Genomic DNA, 26089 nt, shown 5'->3' on the forward strand with positions numbered 1-26089 from the left:
CCAATTACAAAAAGTTGAATGCTGGAGAGGAAAGAAAATTAGTCGTGTGGTCAGATAGATGCACTGGGCAAAACAACAACTGGTGTGTTTTATCGATGTACATGTTGTTACTACACACTGGATACTTCACGCAAATAGAACAAAAATTTCTCGTTTCTGGTCACAGTTTCATGCCCTGCGATAGAGATTTTGCAGTAATTGAACGATTCAAAAAATCACAGAAGCCCATTGTTCCTAGTGACTGGAAGGAGGTGATAGCCAATGCACGAGTAAATAAACCATTCCTAGTAACTGAGATGGAGCAAAAAGATTTCAAAAATTTCGATTTTTTAACAGCAAAATTAAGTAAAGGCAAACTGAAAATCACCGAGTTTGCTTGGTTCAAAATAACACATGACGATCCTGTTAATCTGTATGCCCGAAAATCACACAGTATTTTGCAACCTTGGAAGACTACACCAGTATTTCCCACAATTTTGGACATCACTAACACCGAACTTTTACCACCTTTATACCAGGAATTGATTCCTATCACAAAAGAAAAAAAAAAAGATCTTTTAGACATGCTTCAGTTCATGGACAAAGAAGAGCATCGACAGTTCTATGAAAATTTGCCATCTGCTTGACAGTATTCAACTGTTTATTATGTTTATTCAATTACCTTTTATGTATTTTATCAATCTTAGTTCCCAATAAAAATTGCTTTCATTGTTATATATATATATATGTATTCTTTTGAAATATGGTGTTACTAAACTTTTACAATCTGAAAACAATGAAGCGTGTGTGATGGCAACAAGAGACAGATCCCAAAAACCTGTTCCTCGTTCCAAATCTCAGTGTAAGCGGAGGAAAAATGACAACGGGGTACCATACATACTATCTTTATATAATACATGAAAACAGAGATAAAAACCTCAGAAAAAACTCTCTGTTTGCCCGTATAAGTGTAATGATATGAAGGATATGGTATGATATGAACTCATCGCGGGAAGTAGAATATTCACTATAGATTTTTTTCGAGTGATTCAGTTTGAAATCAATATATAATGTATTTTTGTAACGAAAAATAAAGAAATATACCATATAATAAGTACAAGCAAACAAGCTAAAGTACCAAAAATTGAGCTGTTAATAAAATCAATCGACGGAGTACAACTGACTTACCAGAAATATTCGAAAAAAATAAGACCTCATCAATTAAATAACGATGTCCAACGTCTGCTACTAAAGTAGGGGCGTCAGTAGACATTTTGTATATTTCAAGTGAGGTTTACAGAATGCATGAGCAAATCATTGACGCCGATCATCAAAGTTTTATTGATGCGGGCGCTTGAACTAGTGAAATGGTTTAGAAATTTTTTTTCAGACAAGGTCAGCAAAAGCAAAAGATTATAGGTACTATATAGGTACCTCACTGACTTTAAACGCCCAAACACATTTGGAACAACAAAAAAGTTCCATACCTAACGAATATCTTGATTCTGAATTTTTAAAACCTTCTTTAAATTTTCACTTTTCATTATTTCATAATTAAAGTGAAAATGACTCGAAGTTGCCCTAATCGTGAAGAAATGTGTCAACCATCCAAACATTAAAAATATGAAAACATAATACATTTCCCTAGCCCGATTCCGAGAATATATCTGGTGGAATAACGAGGTATGTGAGAGAATATTTTTACTTATATCAAATGATGCGTTTCGACAATAAAAACGCGCGTCCTGAAAACGTTGTCAAACTGACATACCGCGTTCTTCCAGCCAGCCATTTAATTATCAACTCAAATGTTGAACATGAACGTCAAATTGAAGCGGAATCGACAATAAGGAAATGTCTACAATGTTCTACTGTTTCCTATATAAAATTTCAAATTTTTGTTTTAACTCCCAATTTTTTTTTCAGAAGATGAAGAGGCCTCCTGGAATATGGATACTCTTGTCAGCAGGTGAGTTCATTTGTTAATGACGCTTTCAAAAAAATTTTATTCGATTATTTTATGAAATTTTGAAAGATCAGGTTCTGTGTGTTTTTGAATACACACAATTTGAAGTGCATAGCTTTTTACCTACAAGCTATGTCAATTTCCAAACAGAAATTGGGCTTACTTCGGAAACAGATTTCTTTCGAGGAAAACAATAAAAGATTGCTAAATGGTTCTTTCCAACGAATGCAACGATGCATTATGGTCAGAACATCAGTTTAGGTAATCGATACAAATTTGAAGGTAATGAAAAATTCTGTATAAAAATTCTACTTCAAAATCATAAACTTGGCTTGTAAATATCAACTGCAAGTTGTGCAAATATATGACATGATAAGAAAAGAGCAATAAAATTGTAAAAGTTGCTGGAATTGTATACCTTCCTGGTTCAACCACTTCAACAAGTATTTTGTCAGTATCGTATAGAACTAGGATAAAATTTATTCTTCATAAGTTTGACATCCTTCTTTCAACTCAATAGCTTCCTTTTTCTCTTCTGACACTTACGCTTGGTTTATTGAAATCCGTAATATTGATGATTAACGAAAACAATGGAATCCTTTCAGATATCTTTCTGGACTACAAGAAAAAGATCATTTGCTGAAATTTCCTACAATATCCGACTTGTTCATTTTACAGATTGAGGTGTAAGATGAAACGACAAAAATATTATGTTTCAATGTGAGCTAGGTAGCTAAAGGTACTATGAAAAATCCACCTTAGCCTGATTGGGGAGGAAGATCCGATATTATAAAATCTTAATTTTTCTAGAACTTGATTTCTGCGTGATTTCTTATTTATCATATACCTACTGCTCGTTCATGCTCCACGAAAATCTTGTTCTCATTGAGGGAAAAGCCTACCTCAAGGAAAACAGAGAGGGTAATTGCTTCTGAGAATGGACAAAGAATCTAGTCGATTGTCCATTTGCCGTATGGTTCGGGATTTGGGTGAAGGTTACCGAATGGATTCCATAGAACCCATAAAAAATACGCGCTTCCAATTCTCACCGAGATATTTACGGATTAAAGATGACACTTGGGAACTGAAAAGGTACTTGGAATTAAGATGATGGGGGCTTGGAAGGCCACATTATGTAATAGGTGTCTAGGTGACGGAGTTGGTGAATGTATAGTATGAATATCACGTAACAAGAAGAGACGTCGTAGATGACATTCAAGAAGGTTCGCGAATAAAATTTAACACCTTCATCCAGAAGGAGATTAGAGAAATTCTTGTAAGATTATACTACTGAAATGAATCTGCAGATGAAGTAACTTTTGCTACTTGAAATAAATAATTTGGATGTTCGAGGAATTTTTTTTTAGTCATGGATTTCTTTTATATCACTAAGGTCGACAAAATACTGCCAAATTGCAATTTCCTACTCAAAATTAGAATTTAGTTTAGCCAAATATATACCTGGAATTATAATATCAACCCTTTCACTAGTTTTGAATTAAAATACAAAGAGCATCAAAGGTCAATTTGACTTGATTTTAATGTGGTGAACTTCCTCCTTATTGAACAGCAAGTGGATGTAAATAAAAATATCCTTACTTTTATACTTTTGGGACAGCAGAGGGGAGAATGAACACTAGAGTGGATCAACAGAAATTGGCATTCAACAGATGTCATAATCAAGGAAAGCAAAACATAGTCAACGCAGTCAGAAGATTTGGTTACGGAAGAAGAATTATTACATCTGGCTTTGCTGGGTCTGGTTTGGCTGAAATAAGTGAAAACTTTAAATCGTAATGCAAGTTTTGGCACTTGAATTTCCCGGAATTAGCACGGTAAAACTGAAAACCGGTACCTATATTATTTGATAGTAGGTACTCAAAAAATGGAGCTTGTAAGATCCTGAACTCACTACTTCAATGAACCACACTGGATATAACGCTTGGTACTTTTTTACAATTAATACAAGCTATAAACTGTTGAATAGAATTGTTCGATGAATAACATAGGCTCTACGGAAAAAACTCCAGTTCAACAAGTTTCTTTGAAGAGGAAATCTATAATATATTTCGGGTTTTTCATGAGTATTCCATTTTTTTAGGGGGATGGGATTCAGTTGTGTCTACAGGGTAAGTCTTTGACACGTATAAATATTTAAACAGTGAATTCTTGAGGTCCAAAGAAACACTTTTCACTGTTACCATTTTTTCCTATTCGTCTCGGTTTAAAAGATACAGGCTGTTGAAAAACCATAAAAAAATGTTATTCTTAGTTCTATCTCACAAACGGTTTTATCGAATGAAATGAATTTCTGAATATATTTTTTCATTTATTTGATTAATCTTTTTCGAATACAAGATATCACCCACGTCTTCCAGTTTTCTGATTATGACCATAAGGTACCATGAGAATACCAAAACCCAAAACCCAAGTCTTGAATCTAAGTTGGACCTTTGAGTATTCAACTCTTATTAATACTCAAGGGTTGGACGCTATCTAATGAATATTTGAACTTTTAAAGTAAGTATTCTTCATATTTTCTCCTATAATGCACCGTTTTCGAATAATTTGATGTTCAAAAATTAAAAAGTATCTGTAAAATTTAAAGAATTGGGTACTTTGGCTGAATACAACTCTGTTTAAAAGATCCACAGATGTGTAGTGTCACAGATTTAGCTAGTTATTCTGAAGGTAATTTTGTTCTTCCAGAGGAGGCACAGCTCATTATGAAAATTTAAAATGGCTATATCTTTTTATCAGGGACGTATCGGAAAAAATGCAATAGGAAAAAAGTGTTTCTTTCGACCTCAAGAATCTACTGTTGAGATATTTAAACTAGTCGAAGACCCAGCCTGTATAACATTCAATGAAGTGGAGAATGCAATGTTATACTTAACCTTCCACATCTTCTTTAGTGTAGACTCTACATATACAGTTATTTGCAGGTGTCCTTTGGCTTAGTCTTCAAGATGTATACGGAATCAGAGCAACCTCACTTATATTTGGAAAATCCACAACAACGACTACACCTCCTGGTCCAGTACCAAATGTTACAGACGGAATTGATCCTGAGGTAATATTCACTAATATAAACAATTTTTTTATAACTTCCCTTCAACTGCAATTCATTGATTTTAAGTGCGCTGATTTAAAACCCAAAAATATTTTGACATGCGCCATAACCAAGGCCAACCGACTGCTATTATAAAAGTGAATGAACCGTACTCCAGTACACTCCTAAAAGAATATTTGTTGTGGAATGTATTATCTGATTCGTCCTTCCAAACATTCCTAGGATGTTACGGATCTCGTGCTCGATTTCAACTTATCATAACAAAAGCATTAATTTATTGTGCCACCTATATAGCCAAACCTCAAATTCTCTTTTATATCTTCCACTGTGAATTCAAAGTGGCGTGAATTCCACGGCAAGTGACATTACTACACGAGCAATTATTGAAAAGTAATCACCTTCACTTTCTATCTCGATGACGTTAAGAAGTCGACCGTGAAATGAAACTATAAAAAAATAAGCGTTTAACATTAAAGGAATCGTTCCAATGATTTCATCTTACCTGCCTACTGTTTTAATCGCTCCGGAGATGATACGGTCAATGAAAGGTGTAATGGCGATGATTTATTCGAAAAATTTCCGAATAAGGATTTCGGAGACATTCGTCGAATTATTTCTCAATTCTGCAAGGATATGAAAGCACACCTGCAAGGAATGTGGCATGACATACTTCGACTTTGTCTTGTAGGTTCAGCCTCGTTGCTGCACATTTTTCTTAGCAACTGAAAGTGAAACAGTTAGTTACATTTTTTGCATGAACGTATGGATTTTTGCTGGATCAATTTTTCTGGTGTGAAACGGTAAATTATGCCTGAACAATTTACATAGTACATATCAATTTTTCCTATACACAGATACACCAGTGAGCATAAGTAACGCACAATTTCATATCCTCGGCGGTATTTGCTATTTTGTAGAGAAATGCTCGATCATCAATCAATTCGGAAATAAGCAACTTTTGTTTGCGTATATTGCGCAAGGTTTGTCATGCACCCCTCTACGAATTATAGAAGGAAGTTGAGTTTTTTTTAAATTACAACCCTAACTTTTTGTGGCAGAAATGAATAAAAGGGTTAATTATCAACCCTTATCAATACTGCATTATAGTTAGGTCACCTAGGACATCTAAAAAAAGATCGAAAATCTCACTAAATCGTACTTTGAATTATATTAGTCAATATACAGGTAGGTCTTTGACTAGTTCAAATTGTTTAACAGTAGATTCTTGAGGTCAAAAGAATAACTTTTATCCTATACCATTTTTTCCGATATAGCCATTTTAAGTTTTCATAATAAGCTGTGCCGCCCCTAGAACAACAAAATAATTAGCTTAATCTGTGACACTACACATTATGGATACTTTCATTTTAAAAAACGTTCAAATATTCATTGAATAGCGTCGAACTTAGTTTCAAGTGTTGGGTGCTTTGAATTTTTGGTATTTTTATGGTACGTAATGGTCATAATGAGAAAACTGGAAAACGTTGGTGATATCCTGAGTTCGAAAAAGATTAATCGAATAAATGAAAAACTATGGTCTTAAATTCATATCATTCGATAAAACCGTTTGTGAGATAGCACTAAAAATAACATTTTTTTTATGGTTTTTCAACTGCCTGAATTTTTTAAACCTAGCCGATTCGGAAAAAATGGTAAGAAAAAAGTGTTTCTTCTGACCTCAAGAATTTACTGTTGAGGGTGTGTTACAGGGTGAGTCAAAGACTCCCATGTATTGTCAAAAATAGTCAGCCGATAACCAAATCATCCTCAGTAACATCTATCCAGTTCTGACACAAAAAAGTTAGGATTACGATTCGAAAAAACACAACAACTCTTCACCCATCTAAAGGGTAAATGACAAACTCTAGTATAAAAGGAAAGTTGCGCAATTCGGAATAAAAATCTACCTGGTCCTGCATTTTTCCAAAAAATAGGAAATATAGATAAAATTAATTTTGTGTGCCACTCTTAAATCACTCCGTATAGAAGAAAATAGATTCATACAAGAATTACCATTCATTCCATTAAGTTATTGCCAAAATGTGCAGCAAAAACACAGAAGGTAATTCGTTGACCTTTAAAATATGCAAATATGCTTGCATTCTGAGTTATAAAGTGCCAACAATTTTAACGAAATATCCCTTAATCTTTAAATTTCACCAGCCAGATGAGCCAGAATGTCAGAAAAGTTCTCATTTTTGACAGCCCATATCTCAGAAAAAATATTGATGTTTTCGAAATCATCCTGCATTTTTTTGAATGTTCAATGAATACCCAGTTTCAGGAAAACATTTTGAAATCCTGAAACTAAGAAGGATGAATTTATCAACAACCAGGAACCTATTGCACAAAACTACTTTGGCAACTTTTCACTTTCTGTTTGCTCAAATTTGATTTGAAAAGTTCATATTCTGGACCAACACAATAATACTATTTTTCAGTTTTCTTTTCACTACCTAACCTTTTTTCAATTCTCAATATTTTTCTTATAATGTACGAGTATTTCGTTTGAAAACTGAAAAGTTGCAAAGCAGTTTGCTGGAACGGCAGTTCCACCACCTACTAGCTTTGATATTTATTCAGTTCAATTTATGAAACGAAGAAGGATAATCAGATAAATTAGGATTTTACGATCGAAAATCCTTGACGTTTTACTTGGGTTGCAGTTTCAAGGACCGAATCAGAATTTTTTAGCTTATTTTTCGCTTCAGTATATCTAACAATAGTGGTTCAGGCGTTAGTGACAGGAACCGAATAATGAGTTCGATAGGATTGCTAGCTGAAAGGTCGTATTCGAAAGGTTGCAGCATGACCTTTGATCTTAGTTCGAATTATTAATTGGCCATTAGTCGAAGATGGTTATGCTAAATCTAATTTGTTGTTTTCCGCACCTCAGTTCCTGAAATATCTTAATCCTGATATCAGCCTATAATGGTGGTTGGTGGACAAAATTGTTATTTCTCTGAACTAAAAACCACTCTCCTCTTTGACCAAGACTAAGCACAATCAAGCCCCCAAAACCATACGATGAGGTACAAAAATACTGAACAACTGAACTTCATTTATCCTGAAGCAATTGCTGAAATTATAATCAATTATCACCTGATCATTGAAAGCAAAATTTTTATCAGCTGCCCTTCGGTAGTCAAAAAATGAATTCTACTAGGCTCTGGTTTCTGTCAGAATAATGGATATTATGTAATACTTCTTAATTATCACCTGAGACCCTTTGAAAAATAATAACTTTTCATTCTTCACAATACTCTAGATTTCAAAACAGTTTTGTGACCAGACCGAGTTTCACTATACAGGGTGTATTTGAAGTTGAGGCTTTTTTTCAGCAGAAGGTATTACTGGTCAAAATGAAGCTTTCCACCAAAAATCACCTATACAAAACTTTCAAAATGACAAAGTTGAAAAAGAAATTGAAAATGATTACCGAAATAGATCCTAATACGACCCCACACCGTTTATCAGCTGAATTATCGAAAAGCAGTGGAAAGAAACTTATCTCCTGATTCGACCATGTGGTTTCGTTTAGGATATTGGCTAGTATCTTACACGATCTTATGAAATGGCTCATTTCGATGTCAACTGACAGAAGAGACTTAGGACACAAGCCAAAAAAATAGAATAATACTTCAAACTCTCACCAATAAAATTCCTCTGAATTATTCATAATTTTTTCATAATGGGCATCACAATCTTCTTGTTCGAACATTCCAACAATCGTCGTAAAAATGGGATGAAATGGGGAAACATCATAGCATTTTTTCAACATAACTAGCATAAGCACTTTCAAGAAACTGCCTCGATTTTTAACTTTCTTTTTCACCCTAAATTTCACGATACAACAATTATTATTCTCCCAAAAGTGACCCGATGCATCTAATCCGATAACTTGGTACTGAACCATTCATGGTCCAGCCATATGTTTATGTTTTGTTTCCTTCCACAGGTTTCCTTCCACGGTTCCACCAGAAATTCAGTGAAATTTTGTCGAACTTCTAGGGGTTGTTTCTCAGCCTCAGAGAGAGAGTGAGATATCTATTGGTGACAACTACAAATGAAGCATTGTTTTCACACGTCATTAGGGGTAGTTCAAAAACTAGGAAATTTGAAAAAACTGAAAAACAAGTACAGAACAGGATATTTTATGTAGACAATTTTTGGTTGAACGACTTATTTTGATGAGTTCCACCTTCTGTCAAAAAAAAGCCTCACTCTCACTCACTCTGGAATTAAATGTAGGATCTAGTAAAAACTATTCTATTGAATCAAGTAACATAATTTGGGTTCCAGCAGTAAAAGCATTATTGATTAGTCATAATAAGTCGAAAACCAAGTCTCCAAATTAATTCGATATAGAGAATCTTTGTATTCTGCACAGACTGGTTGAAATCGAAAGGAATAAATTGTTTTTCGAATAGTAATGATCAATTGGATAACTTTAAATACCTTAACAACGACTGGGTCTGCGTAAAACATCGATATGAATTACAAAAGAATTTCTACACGCTCTAAATATTTCGCACTTTCTATTAGCGCTAGTTGCATCGAACTGTGAGAATAACTGAATTAACAAGTAGACGTGAACAATCGATTCAGTTTCTGAATACAAAATTTCGGTTGAATATTCGTAACCACCTTAATTAATATGTGTTTACTTCTTTCTTGTCTCTCAATTCCAATCTTCTCTGTAGAGACTCAGCTAGAACTTGTTACTTTAACTCTTAAAGACTTTTAGATTTCACTGGTAACAAGGTACAACTAGTAGCGGCTCCATTTTGGCCGCCATCAGAACAGTTCGGGAGTGAGAGGGTTGAACGTGATTTTGTTGTTAGGAAGTAAGAAATTGAATAATTCCTGTTCGTTACACTGTCTGAAAAGTTTAATAGGTGCGTGGTGTTATTTAGTTTGATTGCTTTCATTGATTTATATTGTTTTAAAAACGATGAGCCTTTTTAATAATAGTTGTAAAAGTTTCAAGAAAACATCTGTTAAATAGACTAAAGGGGAGTGCGGGAGGCTTGACTAATGCTATGGTCGGGAGACATAACCAGTGGTCCAAATTTCCCGTACTGAGCTCAGATAATAGTTTGCTTCAAAAAAAGAGAATTGAATAATAGAAATAAATATAAAAAAATGCGGAGGTTCAAAAAAGTAAGAAATATCTCGGAAATAAGTGAGAATGACTCTGAAATAGAAAATATGTATTTCATACGCTGATACATCTGATGATGAAAATCTAGATAAGACAATCGTTGGTAATTGAAAATTGTTTTCTTTCAATGTTTTTCCTGATTAGCAAACTTATTGTAGAGGCTCTCTCGCCCACTGTTCAAGTCTCCCATGGGTTAGAGAGACATGAGCCAATTTTTTCTGAAAAAAGAATTGCTGTACTCAAAATGTTCACCTCACCATCACTCTACTATTATCTATCGTTACCTATTTGGGCATGATTTCTTCAGGCAAAAAAATGAGTTGCTACCATTTATAGATACAACTTACCTAAGTGGCTTCAGAGTGAAAAGGGGTACAACTCTCCCGTACTCTCCATACTCATCAACTGTTAACTACCAAATTGTCGTCATTTTATATTGAAAAGTTCCTGCTAATTTTAATAATAAATTATCTTTCCAACAAGTAAGGACTGCATTGTTTCAGGTAGTCACGGAATCCAGCACCGAAGGGACTGGAAAAAATGCCTCCAAACCAACGCTAACTGGAATACCGCAGCTTGATTATGTCCACGATCCAAACCTGCCAAAAGAACTCAACGGTTACAACCTATCGGAATACCCATTTTACGAGAGAGTGCCAGATCCCGATGAAATCGATTTCAAATGCGATGGACTGCATGATGGTTTCTACGCAAGCATTCCCTTCAAATGCCAGGTAAGAAAAAGGGGTTTGCAAAATTTATCAATACATATCTTACTTCAAAATTAGCAATCGACTGAGTACTGAGTCGTCCATTCAAAAACATTGACCAAACGGTATTCTTGCTCAACACATGCAAATTGCGAAGGACTATCCTCATTTTTTGTTTCGTTTTTTTTTATGTCATAATGACGACGCTGGATGAAGTGTTGAATCTATCGGAATCTATATAGAATCATAAAAACAATCTAAGTTTGCAACCTTCATCGAAATAAAACCCTCTAGCATTCCTTTGAAATGTCAGGTAAGGTAAGAGGTATCATAATTTAGAAGACGATTCTCCTCTATTCCCAACCCATAGTATTAGCATAAGAAAGGTGAAATGAATGGTATTTTAAAAGACGAAATAAAAACCAAAGTGAGGACAATATAACTACTTCAAAATGGTCAATCTCGTACAACAGTTAATAGAAAATATTTCAGTTAGTTAATAATCATATAAATCATCTGAGAAGTTCAAAACTGTCTTCATCAAAGCGAATTTTAATGTTTTCTCTTGAATGCCACAACAAAAAGACTATAATTTTAGACAAAATTATTATATTATTCCTTTTACTTCAACTTTTTCAAATTAGAACTGAACCAAGCTAATCAATATAGAAAAAGGAGTTTATAAATCTCTAAACTACATTTTTTATCCGAACACACTACAGGGTGTCCCATACGACAATAAAGACATGGAATATCTCGGAGTAGTAGGGAATTGTAATTTTGGGGTTGTAAATTGGTGCAATTAGTGCAGTTATTAGGTAGGTACTGATATTATGTTATCCAATGAGCTTTCTGTTGTTGGTCAGATTAAATTAATAATGACAACCTATTAATTTTGGCATTTCTATGTTCCCACCGAGATAACGATTCCAACAAACTGTCACACTTGTGGTCTGAAACGATTAATTTAAGAACTACAAACTACGATTTAACAAAGGAGTTAAGAGGAAGTATAAGCGATGCTTGTAAGATACTTTTGACGGAATTTGCAAAATGCATTATGCATTTACGAAGACGGACAACGTTTCAAACATCTTGTTTAGGAATTCAAAGTTTTTACCTACGTTTTTCAATCAAATATGAATGAATAATGATTATTATAGTTTTAGCTTGTTTTACCCATCAAAAAAATAAAGCGCTGCCCAAATGTACACCCTAAACTTGAAGAATTGGCCAATGGCTCTTTTCTGACCTTTGTCGTCGTGGGACAAAGTATATTGTACAGGATGGGCAAAATTCGTTGTCTACTGAGAAGATCTCCAGAACTATAGCAGCTAGAAGAAAAGGTATGGCTCATTTTCGGAGAAACAAAGAATGGTGAAAACCGCAGCCTCCTACGATACTTCGTTTTTGAGTTTGACAATTTCGTAAAGTGATACTTGAACTACAACTTTTTAACCTAACGAGATAGAGGAAAATGAATGCCACACTACGTTCGTCTTTTTTCGGGAAACTAATAATGGCATCAACTGCATTCGTCTATCTTCTTTTGTTTTCGAGTTATAGGCCAAAATTTGAATTTGGGCGATTTCAATTTTGGTCATTATTTAGGTTTCGAAATCATTATTGAGACACTTTTTTTGATAGAAATCCAGTGGCGTACTATGACTTTTTCCAACAGGTTTATTTGCTGAGCTTTATATATTGTTTTTTCTTAGGACTTCAGTTGTTTAAAATGACTTAGAAAGAATCGCCATTTTCTTCCCGTTTTAAAAAGATATCATACATCGCCCTCAGTCTTTCTAAGTCATTTTAAACTACTGTTTTCATAAGAAAAAACACATCTTTATGTTATAGCTCAGCAAATATAACTGTTGGAAAAACTCATAGTACGCCACTGGATTGCTATCAAAAAAGTGTCTGTATAATGTTTTCATTTCAACATCCTAGCTTAAACAGAAACGGAGTTAATGTCCAAAGTTGAATTTTTAATTTTGACCTATAACTCGAAAAAAAAGGAGACCTATAACTCGAAAAATGACGACCGTAGTGTACCATGCATTTTCCTCTCTCCTCCATCTCGTTGGATTGAAAAAGTTGTAGTTCAGGTATCACCAATTTTGCCCACCCTGTACAAGGAGTTCCTGAATCTTCTTCCCGGAAGGAACATAGAAATGTGAAAATATACAAGTTTTTTCATTAATAATTTTTAATCTCATGTCACGTGACCGACAACAAAATCTCTTTGAGTTAGATGATCAATGATCAAAAACAGGTGCACCAATTGATTTAAACTACATCCCCAAAATAAGAAATACTACTCCTCTCAGATCACGAGAAATTCCTTGTCTTACCTAATCAACGTGGGACATCGTGTATGTGTAACAGTTTTTTAATCTTCCATTGGACCAACAGAACGGGCAGGCTCAATTTGGATAAACTTTACCAGATATTATAACTTTGAAATTTTCCGATTTTTTTTTGTCATTTCAAAATATGATTTTCAAACTCTCCATTTTCTACACCTAAAATTGTGTTAATTGGAACAAAGAGTCAACAGGATCGTTTTAGGATAGTACTCTATTTCTTTGTCACATTTGTCATCTAGTTACCTCCAGTACTTTTCAAGAAGATGTAGCAGGTTCATAGGCACCTCCTTTTCGAATTATTTTCCAAAACCTTTTTCACCACTTCAATTCATTGAACTCAAGGATCGATATGGCTGGCTGGCTGGATGACTGGAGCCAGCGTCTAAAAGAGGAAAGAGATATCCAGAGCCGGAACTAGGATTCTGGCGCCTGTGGCGAATTCTCATAATGCGCCCCTAAGAAATTATATTTCTTATGTTGACTTGTATTTATTTTTCATAATCGAATACCTAGCTTTTTTTGCTCGGAAAAATTTTTCCTATTTTAAAGGAATTAATACAAATAAAATCAAAATAAAAGGGATACAAAATAACAATAACATGCATTCAAAATGAACTATAATTTGACTTTTCTTGCTTTGGTTTCTGCAAGAATATCAATGATGTCGTGATTCTTTTTCTTTTCTATTGATGGGACTGCTATGCTAAATAAGTCAGCCTTTCCTGTCCAGTTAAAGACCTTAAATAGATTTTCACTAATTTCAATTTATTGAAAGAACATTAATTAATATGTAGCTGTGGCAGCTGTAGTTGCTGATAAAGTCAAGAATATTTTGAGTGGCCACAAGTTTGTATGGATCTGAATCGGGACTATACTTCAATGCTTTCTTGTTTAGTTCGCCAAGTAGAAAGTCTTGCAAACATATTCCCTCGAGAAAGTTGTCTTCAGCAACTTCTGGCAAAACACTGATTCTTTCTTCAAGTTGCACTGAAATATAGTTCAATACTTGAATGAGGTCCTTTTTCAGCTCATTCTTCTAGTCAAAATTAAAATGTTTCATCATCAGCTTTTCCTCCAGGCTGTTTTATTTTTCTTCTCTTTTCCTCTTCTGTAATCTCTATCTGTGATAATTTACCAGCTCTCCAGTTCGAATGATTTCCAGGCTCATATTATATTTTCACTCAATAACTAAGTATATATTATAAGAAGTAAAACCCTTAGAAACACAAATGCACGAGCGTTGTCTGCGATAAAAGGCTAGCTATTGTTGTCTATGTTCTGAAGGAAATGCTACCAATCGGCTAAGGTTTTGCGCCTCAATCGGTCTCCGATAGTTTTTTTGTAAGTAGATCTCGACATGGCCTTTGTTATCGCGTTGGTTGTTATGCGACGCCAAAGCCGTCTATAGAGACGTTCTTTAGAAGGCTGTGGCGACGCATTCTGTTTTCAGACTGATGGTGTGGACTATATCTTAAAAATTTAATATTATTTGATTATTCTCCAGTCCATGCTGTGGACTACAGACGTTGTTTACAATCCCACCTGTATAGCGTTCGTTCACGTTCACATTCACATCAATTTAATTCACACACATATGTATAATGTGTTTTGGCATATTTTAATAATATTATGTTTTCTGTTAAATATTAAATGAAAAATATTCAATTGGGGAGAATACTGGTTTTTTTATTATTTTTATTTTGCGCCCCCAGATCGCTAGCGCCCGTGGCGACCGCCTCTCTCGCCACGCCCTCGCTGCGGCTCTGGAGATATCGGAATCTTTGAGCAAGGAATTTTTTTCTTTCTTCTCCCCGAGTTGTCGAGTTTATTTACAATATGCAAAAGAAGTAGAAACTGAATGTACATGATTTTCACTAGGATACTTTGTTTAACCGCTCCACATGTTTTGCTATCACAATAGCATCTTCCGGTGGGTGAAGGTAGAATTCCATTCCATTTTTCTAGAGTATCTACTTAAGGTGTATGCACCTTCACATTCGTAAAAAATTAAGGAAAAGCAAATCTCAGCCTCGGAAGGAATTCTCAAAGCCGTTTATAGGAATTTACATATTATGCGAGAGTATTAATGTCAACCTGCCCGTATTGCAGGTAAGAAAAAACAGGTATCTCCAGTCACAAAACTCGAGTAATACCAGTTATATTTTTTCTGATCAAGACAGAAGCCACTTCATCAGAATGACGACCTTGCTCGCAACGTTGTTCTGGATCGTGATTATTATTTAAGCACTTTCACTTTCCCGCAATCAAACAATATTCGAGTCTCGTGCCTCCTTATTCCAATCGAAAAGTTGATTTCATAAGCGTGAAGTGTTTCTTTCTGGTTTATCAGTTCCGATTATAACTTTTGGAATCATCCAGGAAAATGAGGTTATAAAACCCTCATTAAATTTTCATAGTTCACGTTTCGAGATTCCCAATCAACTCTCATACTAAAAATGAAATGAATGCAAAAACTACTCGAAGGTTCATGATTTCCAAAATTTTTCTTATTTTAATTTACGATATTCCAAATCAAAATTGAAAATATTAATCCAAGCAGAAGATTCCCGACCTCTGACATCCTCCATCAGGTCTTAAGAACTGTGAGCTTTTATCTAGCTAGGCTATTATACAGGGTGTCCCAGTATTAATGGAAATAATGGAATAAATCGGTAATGTTCCGTTACTTCAAAGATGATGATGACTTGATTATGGATTTTGGATTATTGGATTTATTCAATTTTTTCACAGTGGGATAGAGAAAAACAAATGAAATTTTGTAGAGGTATTTTTCAAGTACAAATGCGCAAAGAACTCAATTTTTACTTATCCCCCATAGCTACAGAGGCGTGAAATCGAAAACCCTTTTTTATTTTACACCATACTCGATATTCACGGAGATGCGAATTCATCCACGATTCATTTGCATTTTCAGACAAAGAAAAATTATGAGAATTTTCAAATGAGCAAAATACCTACATTTCAAATTATTTTCCACTTCACTTCATTGAACTGGTGAAAATACCATTCGTGGGAGAGTGTATCAAAAATGCCTAAGCTTTGAACTAGCATAAAAAATATTGAATTGATGTGGCCGATACTTGATGAAAATCCATATTTGAAATAAAAACTGGATTTCCTGATTTTGACTAACACAGGTTATTTAACCTCCCCTTTACCTACCTTGGTGCACCTGAAGATGCTTCTGTGATACCGAAACTCTTGTTTCAACTGGTTGTGTCTTGATCTGATTGTTGCATATGTTGATCTAAAAAGTTCCTCGGGCTTCAAAATAATAAGATGACACACCAATTGACGGCCAACTGTACTCATTATCTATCATGAACTCATTATTGTTCTATATGATGCTGCGACTACTCCCTTTAGTCCCTTTGAAATTTCTCATGCCTAAGGTGTAGTAATTGAGATATTTTTTGACTACTATGATTTTTTTGCTAGATACAACCTTACTCGAAAGTTGAATAATGGAAAAATTAAAAATTTGTGAAGTCGCAGAGGAATGTAACCCGCTTACCAAACTACAAATTAATTCAAAAGACGGGCACCTAAAAATAGAATTTAATTCAGATAATACATACCTAGCATCCATCTATCAATTCCTTTCATTTTTATAGAGGAATGAGTTTTGTTGCTGTGATGAGGTCAAATGAGGCCGAAACCACGCTCAGCGTCTACTCTTCCTCGATGGAAATGATGGAATGGACTTTCTGTTGATCCTCCAAGAGGTATTGGTTAGCTGGTTCGATTCAGATCATACCATTTGTTGATTTTCATATCAATGAATGTAATGTAACTGAATTAATTTCGATTATACCTAATTATAATTAATCAGCAATAGCCAGCCTTAACCTGAAGGCAGATTCATTTGATTTTACATTAACATTGTCGATAAGAAAGATTTGACATGTGTCTCGGGTTACTTTATTCGTAAAAACAACTCATTTTTCCAAAAAACCTCAATATCTTCAACAATAGTACTATAATCTGTCAAAGAAACTGCGGTGCATTTCGAGCTCAACGTTTTCTCTTCAAACTGGACTGCAAATATTGCTTTCACCTTTGATATTGCATATTTAGATACCCATTTGTATATTAATTCAATATTTCTTCAATTTTTCAGGTTTACCATCACTGCCTCTTCGGGACCAGGTACGACTTCCTGTGTGCAAATTATACAGCTTTCGATCAGAAGACCTTCATCTGCCAGTTTGTCTCCGATGTTGACTGCGTAGGATCAAAAAAGTTTTGGCACAGGTAAAATATTGACTCGTCAAATCATCAATATCGTATTCAACCGAATTTTTCCGTAGGAATGATGCTCTCTACCAAGCAACAACCACCACTACTTCGAAACCCTTGAACATATATACAACTGCGCCACCAGAAAATTCTGCTCCAGGAAAAGGTGGTGGAAATCCTAGAGCAGGGGGAAAAAGGCGTCGTCCGCTAATAAGACGACCTCAGTATGAATACTACGATGATTATGCCGAGTATGATGACGAATATTATGAAGATAGACCAAGATCAAACAGAAGAAGACGACCAAGACCAAGGCCTAGGCCAATATATGATGATGAATATGACGAAGAGTACGAAGATGATGCGTATGAAAGAAGGAATAGGAGACCGTACAATAGACGAGGATCGGCAGGAAGAAGGAACAAGAACAGAAACAAGAATAGAGACTTTGACGAAGATTATGTAGATAAACCGAAAGATAAAAAGAAAAACGTTGATGATGAGGAGGGCAGCGATAGACCAAATGAAAGAAGAAATCCTAGCCGACATAGTGATACAGATGATAATAGGTCTAGTGGAAAAAGAAAACCTCAAAGGACAGATGGCGAAGACAAGAGATCAAGAAAACCATCCAATGATGAAGATTTCGAAAACGATGATACAAACGAAAAGCGGAAATCAATCCGTGAAGATGATTTTGAAGAAAATTACGACACAAGACGTCCTTCTAAAAAGACGCGAAGACCTTCAACAGATTATGACTACGACGATAGTCAAAGAAATAGGGAAAATAAACCTAGAAAAGGAAGTGATGAACCTGAAACGAGGGCTCAAGAAAATAAACCCCTAATCGTACCCACCACTGGTACCATTTATGACAGACCAAGAGTAGCGCCTAGAATCAAACCTCCTGTACCTAGAAACGAAGCTAACAAATACGCTTATAAGCCAATCAAAGCAACCACTCCAGCGGTAGCAGAAGATGAGGAATACTACGACGATTATGAAGAAGAGTTACCACCCAAACCGTCGAGAGGAAGAAAGCCTCAGTCAGATCCGATAACGCCAAAATCGAGCGAAATAAAAGAGAGGAAACAGAGCCCGTATTCTGCCAGGAATAGAATGAAAGAAAATTCAAATGAGGAGTCAACAACAAGTAGAGTAAAAGCTAAACTAGACGAGGGATCGTCCAGCGGTAGAATCAAAACAACTTTAGACCAAGAAGATGATGCCGTAACTCTCTCCCCGAAAAAAATCAATAGGGGAAAAGACAGATATCGTAGTAGATTGAACACTAAACCTACAGAATTGATTCCTGAAGATAAAGAGGAGGAAATTGATGATGCTAATCAAAAAACAACGAAGACGGAGAAACAGAATAAAAACACTGCCGAAAGTAAGAAATTTCCGGATCCGGAATATTATGATGAATATGAATTCGAAAAGACCAAAGAGGAAACCCAAATTAGCTCCACAGAAGCTCCAAGAAAGAAATGGAAACCAAGTGAAGCTACCTCTCAAAAACCTTCATTAAAACATACAACTAAACATCCAACAGTAAACGAGTTTCGCAAGGAGAGACCCGATCAAATTGTGAGAATTGTGAAAAGGCCTTTTTTACCGAGTAGAGGAGGTAATCCCTACGTGGCAAGAGGTCTTCAACCTGTAGGTTTCAAGGCTGCAAGGGAGGAAGCAGCGGAAGCACAAAAGAATGATGATACTGAAGAAAACCTAAAAGAATTTTACGTAGATGAAGGGTTACAGTCAGTGAATACAAAACCAAAGTATAATCAAGGAAGTGAACCATCTGGATTCGAAGTCAGAGAAAATCCAAAACCAAAAATTGAAACAAGTGTTAGAGGGGAACCCTCAAGAAGGCTTACTAAGCCAAAATTCAACGAACCTATTTCTGAAGATGATGATGATTTCAAACCGATCAAAAGACCCTCCAGACCTTACTTTGATGGAAATACTTATGAGGGCCCAAGAACTACCCAAAAGCCCAAAGTTCCTGATAGAAATCCACTGGATATAAACGAGCAAGAATATGACGTCACACTCAATGACGCACTGAATCCCACTCTGCCAAATTTGCCTCTGAAAACGAACTTCCCCACAGGATTCAGTCCAGCAAACGATTACACATTCAGTGCATTCCAACGTCCACGATATGTTATAGAACCTATCCTAAGTTCAGCTAACGCTGACTATGTTTATCAGCCTAAGCAGCCTGCTGTTAGACAGCAATTCGACGCTGTTCCCCAGTACAGCTCTAGAGGGGAATTTTTACCAAATTCAAACTACTACTCCCAGGTAGTGGGAGGTAATTTGAAGCGAGGTGTTGTGCAATCTCAAACACAACCTTATTACTGAAGCCATATCAGATCAATTTTTAGGTTAATGAAGTCGATATCGAAATTTATGGTTGTGCTGAATTGATATTAAATTAAGTAAATTAATTAGAAACGTTGATTATTTGTACACATGAAAACAATGCTAGGCTTAAGGTTAGTCATAAGATATGTAAAAATTTAATTAAATGAATAAAGACATGAAAGTAATACTCACATGATATATATAGTAGTATTAATAGTTATGGTTATTTATACATATACATATATTACATATACATTAATCCCCTTTAAAACTGGACGAGTGTCAAACAAATTATTTCCCGGACCAACAAAAGCTGTGCAAAATTAGATGTGTGGTTTTTGGATTGAATTTCAAGAGCACCTTTTTTCAAGAAAAACTGCAAACAATTCTATACTGAGTGACATATTGAACAGAACAACCAGTATTAAAGAATTAATTAGAAAAATTGTATACATGTGTCTTAGGGTCAGGTTACATCTCAATCAACATTTGAGAAAAATTCAACCGTAAAAAAAACTATTAATTATGTTGGTATATCTACTCCTATAATATGATCGAAGATACTCTTTGATATGATGGTGAGGGTGGATTTCCTCTTGAGATATTTTATCCTAGGCAACTTGTACCACGCTACATATGCAGTATGTAAAGGATGGGGTAAACGGAGTATTTTTTCCCATAATTAGATGAAAGATCGGGAGATCTGAGGGCCCTATGCAACAAACCGACATCATGGTCTTTGAAATGTGCCAACGTAATTCTCGTTACAGTTAGACAGCATCCGAAGGAAAGCTTATAGAGTTAGTCAATAAATCTTTGCATCCGAAGGTAAGAACATGTGATACCACCAACGCATGTATGTAAACGGACGGCGGTAATGTTCTTCTGATAAATACCAAAGTTGAGCTACTTTCATAAGCAGTTTCAATTAATTTAAGTACGGAACTGTGGAAGACGACGCTGGCCGCGGGAATATGAAACAGATAACTAAACACTTAAAAGATAATGAAAATATGAAATCCTGATATATCATATTCATTACCATTCAAAAACAGTTCTGTAATCCTGACCTTCGCAAAAACGCACGGGGGTTTCTAAAAACTTACCAAATTGGCCGCGAGAGTGCGCCTTTATTGGGAGGTGAATTGGATTTGGATCAGAGATATATCTCTGATTTGGATCTTCATTTCAAATTTCAAGAGCAGATGTCACATCCCTAGCTATATACTTTTTGTTTGACAAATATTTGTGTTCTGTCTTATGTCTCTGTGACTGTGACCTTCGGATCAAGGGAACCTAACCTATTTATTATTACTTGTATTTGTTATTGTTTCATATTATTTTTGATTTCTGGAATGTTGATGTGATTGTTATCTTCTATTAGCTTTTCTGAGAATATATTTTAGTCAAACGTATTTATTAGTGGAAATGGACAAATTACAAGTGAAAATCAGTAATGAAAAATCTGGTAGTGCTGAACAAGAACAGGACGTCTCCACTCGAATTGAAATGTTAGAAAGATTCCTCAACTTCTTCATGAGAATTTATGAAAGTCCAGCTTCTACTTTGAGAACTTTAGATAATGAGAAAGTGAAAAGGTACTTTCAGATAGCATTCTCAATAGAAAATGCAATACATCATATCGAAAGTATAAATCAGTCAAAAATTGGTTATAGTGTATTACAGACTTTATTTGAAAATAACAAAATATCTTCTAAGTATAATACCACATTTTTCAGAAAAGCATGTGACTATTTATTATCGAAATTTTTCAAAATCAATGAGTCGTTTTTGTTCAAAACAGAAGTTGCTGTTCGAATATACACTTCTATATTACCACTAAAACGTTTTGAAGAATTCTTATGTGAATTTTTTATAGAATCTGCATCTTACCAAGCAATGGAAGAATTCATTTTTCAGAACGAAAAGATAGATATAGTATCTCTACAGTTCAAATTGATAATTTTGGACTGGATTTCTGAATATAAGGAAGGTGGATATGTGGGATTAGCTTCTTCAATACAAGAGATGTTGACACCATATAAGGTCCAACAATCTTTATTCATTCTTATTGGAATAATTTCTTTAGATACTGATTCTGAAGATGAAAGCAATGTTCGAACATTAGTGCGAAAACAGGTTTTGCAAAAAATGTTTTGCAGAAACATTTTGAGTAAAAAATTTTGGTCATCACTCTTTGAAATTGATAAAACTTTACTTTTAAAAGCTTGTATAAAGTCAGAAGATTTTCATGTGTCTGTCTGTAATTTTCTCATTTTTATTGGTTCAATGATGGATATGAAAAAAGAAAAAGGTCGGACTCAGTGGGTACCAAATTTGACCACTTCAGTTTATCCAGAATTTACATATGATTGGTTGTTAAAAATTATTCAAAACTTGTCATGTGCGAGTTTTCCTAAGAGAGATGTAACAATGAAAAAGCTGTTGGATGCTGAAGAAGAAACTGATTGCCAATTATGGAGGCATTTGTTGATTATATTATGAATGTTCTCTATTTTTATGGAATGTGCACTTCATTTTAACAAAATAAATATTGTATATATGTAGGTTCTTTCAACTGATTTATTTCCTTGACACCAATATAATTCTTTTGAATGTTTTCTGGAAGCATCTATATTAGTTAAAACTGTTATGGCTTACACTTATAATATTGATTGAATACTTTAATCAAAGATTATAGAGCAAAGATTATAGAGTTACTAACTCTATAATCTTTGATTATAGAGTATATACTATAATCTCATCAAGGAGTAAAAGCGCCATTTACGCTCTCGAATGATAGTCCGGCTCTGTAATTGCCCAAGTTTCTTTTTGAAAGTTATTTTTAGGCTCTGTTGAAAAAAAAAGTTATAACGAGATCATTCCCCAGCTTTTAAAAAAATGGTGTAATTACCGTATTATGCCAATTTCAAAAATAATTCGTATTTTTTTCTGATTCTATCTAAAAGCGGAGCTCAAAATTTTCCCTTGTGAAGAAAGGAAACAAAGAAAAGGGTATTCTATGATATCTACCTCTCATTGTCTCTACTCTATGGCGCAAGCCGTTTTGTGGTTAAGTTTCTACACAATAACAAGTCAATGAATTAATCCTTCAATTATTAATATGGATTTCGCTAAAAGGCAGTTGGAAAAATACGGTTGGAAAGAAGGTATGCTTAGTCGTTCATAGCAGTTACATGTATCAATATTTCAACTATGCTTTTTTAAATTTGAAGTTACACACATTTATACTCATTGTTCACAGGACAAGGCCTTGGCAAAAATGAAAATGGCATTACAAAACCAATTAAAGCCAGTCTCAAATTCGATAACGCAGGTATTGGACATGATCATGGAGCAGAATTCACCAACAATTGGTGGGAAACTGTATTCAACAAAGCTTCCCAAAATATAGATGTGAGTATGTGAAGTTATAGTACTGCAGTACTATTATTGCAATAATCCAACTGATTTGTTATTCTTTTACTAGGTAAAAGTTGACAATGATGGTGTCAACATTATACGAAAATCTGATCCTGTAGAAATAACAACAAGAAATTATTCTATCAAGAAAGATGATAGAAACAGCTTATATGGATCATTCTTGAAAACTTCTAAATTAACCAGCGAAGGAATTGAGGATTATAATAGAACACCTGTTGATGAAGAGCCTCCAAAAAAAAAATTTGAAACAATGACTGATGAGGAGTTGTTTGCTGCATGTGGCGGAAGAACGGCACACAAGTAACTATTCTTGGTTTTATGATAAGATCAGTTATTGACCATATTCTGTTGACCTTCAATTACAGACACTTAGTATTATCAGAAGTCTATCAGACTCCCATTCAGAAATTCCTGATTTTAAATTAAACAAAAATGATAATACAACAGTATTTAATCATTGAACCGTTTTTATTTTATGTATTTCTGTACTTAAAAAAGGGGTTTATTATCAATCTTTAATAAATGAAACTGTGAATAAAGCCATAAATTTCCGAAATTGTGAAAGGCTTTAGTTTTGATTTACTTCTTAATTCTGATGGTTATTATTGGAAATAATGATAGTTCAAAAATAGTCTATCCATTTTATTCCTCATTGTAGTTTTCTTTTAAAATAGATCTGAGCTTATTCAGCTTCGTTTATTCTGGAAATAATGAAAGTATGAATAGTTAAAATAAACTTTGGTCTGATCTTCTATTACGAGTAAACGCTTGTATTAATCTTTTAGGGGTGCTAGGCATGGTCTTACTCTAAGTGGAAAGCTAGCAAGAATAGAAAAACAAGAAAAAATGTTACTCAAAAAAATGAAAGGATGTTCTATTGATGAGGACAGTAAAATTCTTAAAAAGATGAGGAAACTCAAATCACATAAAGAAACATTAGAAAATGAGGATACAAATGATAGTGTCGAGCCATATAGTGATTCATCTTGCAGTTCTGTGAAGAAAAAAAAGAAAAAAGGCAGAAAGAGTGTTTCCTTCAATGACACTGTTTTTGAATATCAGATACCAACTTCAGAGTGCGATCCACCAAATATTGACAATGATCCTAACATTGTTGGTGATAATGAAACATTAAATTCTGATGAAGGAATTGAAAAGGATATTGAAGATAACAAAAATCAAGATGACGGTCATAAAAGCTTTGAAGAACCACGATTCATAGTCAGTGATTTATCAAGTGTAGAGAAAAAGAAATTGAAGAAAAAGAGGAAATTGGAAGGTAAACCAACTAAACTGTCCTATTAATCAGTGACCTATGAACTGAAATTATAGTCTTCATTTTGATAACCTTTTTTCATTTTAATACTAACTGTTATACATACATACATGTTCAGTCCAAGAAGAATAAAAATTGTTTTTTTATTTTTATCACAGGTAAACAGAGGGCGACCATGAAATTCATTCAAACAGTCCAAGATGAAGACATGGAAGATGTTTCATCTACTCAAGAGTGTAAAAAGAGGAAACTCAACCTTGCAGATGCCAAATTTTCTGATTGTAAGAGGAGCCAGCCAGAATTAGAATCTTCAGAAATATCTAATAAAAAACAAGAAAAGAAAAAGAAACATAAGAAAAGTAAAAAATCAGAGAAGAACAAGGGTACAGAAGAACAAAAAATGAAGCATATATCCATGTCTTTGCAAAATGTCTGTAGAATATCAGAAGAAGAATAAATTTGAAAAAAAAATTATTACTAATTATCGTGTTTGAACTAGAGATAAATAGCACTTGCTCTGAATATTTTGAAATCGGTATCAAAACTTTTGAGCTGTATTAGATACTGATCTGTTATCACCTAAATTCTTCGCTGTTTGAAGCTATATTATGTGATACAATATACAATAATTCATTCTTTTGCAGTTGTTCATTGAATATGCTTTAATATTCTGCTGAAAAGGATGATACTTAGTTCAGTTTATTTAGTTCTGTTGTTGGTTTCATATTCGATTTGTAAAAGTTAATTATTCTTGTAAATATAATCTGGATTTATTATTGATTATCCTATGAATATTATGAAGATATTTAATAAAAAATAAAATTACAACAGGTTGTGTAAAATTCGAAACACTGTTTTCTTCTTTCACTTTGTTACATGAGGGTCTTGACGAATTTTTAATTGACCCCATCATTTTCGGAATTTTACGAAGGTCAACACGCGTATTTTGCAGAAAAATCGTCGTTAATCTAAATGTGATACATATTCTGAAAGAACACACTTCTAGTGATAAGTTTTATCGACCTCGGTGTAGACCTTTTGTTCTGGAAAAAAATTTTAGTGACCCCATATTTTTCGCAATTTTTAGAAGGTCAACTTTCAACACGCTTATTTCCCAGAAAAATCATCGTAGATCTGAATGTGATTCATGATACATATTCTGATATTCCGAAAGATAAACTCTTCTTATTTTTTCGAATCCGGAATGAAAAATAAATCCTTTTTTTCGCCCTACCCTTTTTTCAGAGGTCCGAAGTCGTGTATCGATGATAGTGGCTTTTACTTTTATTCATTGATGCATAGTTCATACGATGCAACAAATTTCCACTGTCTATGTACTTATTCAAATAGGCCAGGAAAATATTAGGACAAATTTAATGAATGAGCTAGATGCCAAACAATGGATAACGTTTGATTAACAAACACCAATTGGCGAATACTTATAGAGTAGTCCAAGATTCCTGCTTGCATGA

The 26089-nt window shown here is 34.3% G+C and overlaps 3 protein-coding genes across 4 annotated transcripts in view; all 3 read left to right on the plus strand.

Moving 5' to 3' along the window:
- The window catches only part of LOC123306592 (claspin), a 47287-nt gene extending 27190 nt beyond the window's left edge, over positions 1 to 20097 (plus strand). For both annotated transcript variants that reach the window (XM_044888657.1, XM_044888658.1), the window contains exons 2-6: positions 1906 to 1948; positions 4891 to 5018; positions 10686 to 10916; positions 17403 to 17536; positions 17593 to 20097. In XM_044888657.1, coding sequence (XP_044744592.1) covers positions 1909 to 1948; positions 4891 to 5018; positions 10686 to 10916; positions 17403 to 17536; positions 17593 to 19894 — 2835 coding nt within the window. In that variant the 5' untranslated portion in view covers positions 1906 to 1908 and the 3' untranslated portion in view covers positions 19895 to 20097. The remainder of the gene's footprint in view (positions 1 to 1905; positions 1949 to 4890; positions 5019 to 10685; positions 10917 to 17402; positions 17537 to 17592) is intronic.
- A 1073-nt stretch (positions 20098 to 21170) lies between these two features.
- Positions 21171 to 21919, plus strand: LOC123307238. The gene is made up of 2 exons (XM_044889467.1): positions 21171 to 21495; positions 21777 to 21919. The coding sequence occupies exons 1-2, from the start codon at positions 21326 to 21328 to the stop codon at positions 21877 to 21879; spliced, it is 273 nt and encodes a 90-aa protein (XP_044745402.1). The 5' UTR covers positions 21171 to 21325; the 3' UTR covers positions 21880 to 21919.
- Positions 21920 to 22945: 1026 nt separating this feature from the next.
- Positions 22946 to 25466, plus strand: LOC123308156 (G patch domain-containing protein 4). The gene is made up of 5 exons (XM_044890709.1): positions 22946 to 23067; positions 23163 to 23314; positions 23388 to 23641; positions 24127 to 24620; positions 24776 to 25466. Exons 1-5 carry the CDS (start codon positions 23022 to 23024, stop codon positions 25072 to 25074), a joined length of 1245 nt encoding a protein of 414 aa, XP_044746644.1. The 5' UTR covers positions 22946 to 23021; the 3' UTR covers positions 25075 to 25466.
- The last annotated feature ends 623 nt before the right edge of the window (positions 25467 to 26089 follow it).

Source organism: Coccinella septempunctata, chromosome 2 (genome assembly GCF_907165205.1).
Source record: "Coccinella septempunctata chromosome 2, icCocSept1.1, whole genome shotgun sequence".
In the NCBI taxonomy this organism is placed as follows: Eukaryota; Metazoa; Arthropoda; class Insecta; order Coleoptera; family Coccinellidae; genus Coccinella; species Coccinella septempunctata.

What these genes read in the sequence shown, in the direction of transcription:
- LOC123307238 (XM_044889467.1), top strand. Translation starts at nt 21,326, where the DNA reads ATGGACAAATTACAAGTGAAAATCAGTAATGAAAAATCTGGTAGTGCT. An exon ending in GATAATGAGAAAGTGAAAAG is followed by an intron (nt 21,496 to 21,776) that starts GTACTTTCAGAT and finishes AATTTTTTATAG; the next exon opens with AATCTGCATCTTACCAAGCA.
- LOC123308156 (XM_044890709.1), top strand. Translation starts at nt 23,022, where the DNA reads ATGGATTTCGCTAAAAGGCAGTTGGAAAAATACGGTTGGAAAGAAG. An exon ending in AAGCTTCCCAAAATATAGAT is followed by an intron (nt 23,315 to 23,387) that starts GTGAGTATGTGA and finishes TTCTTTTACTAG; the next exon opens with GTAAAAGTTGACAATGATGG. An exon ending in GAAAAAGAGGAAATTGGAAG is followed by an intron (nt 24,621 to 24,775) that starts GTAAACCAACTA and finishes TTTTTATCACAG; the next exon opens with GTAAACAGAGGGCGACCATG.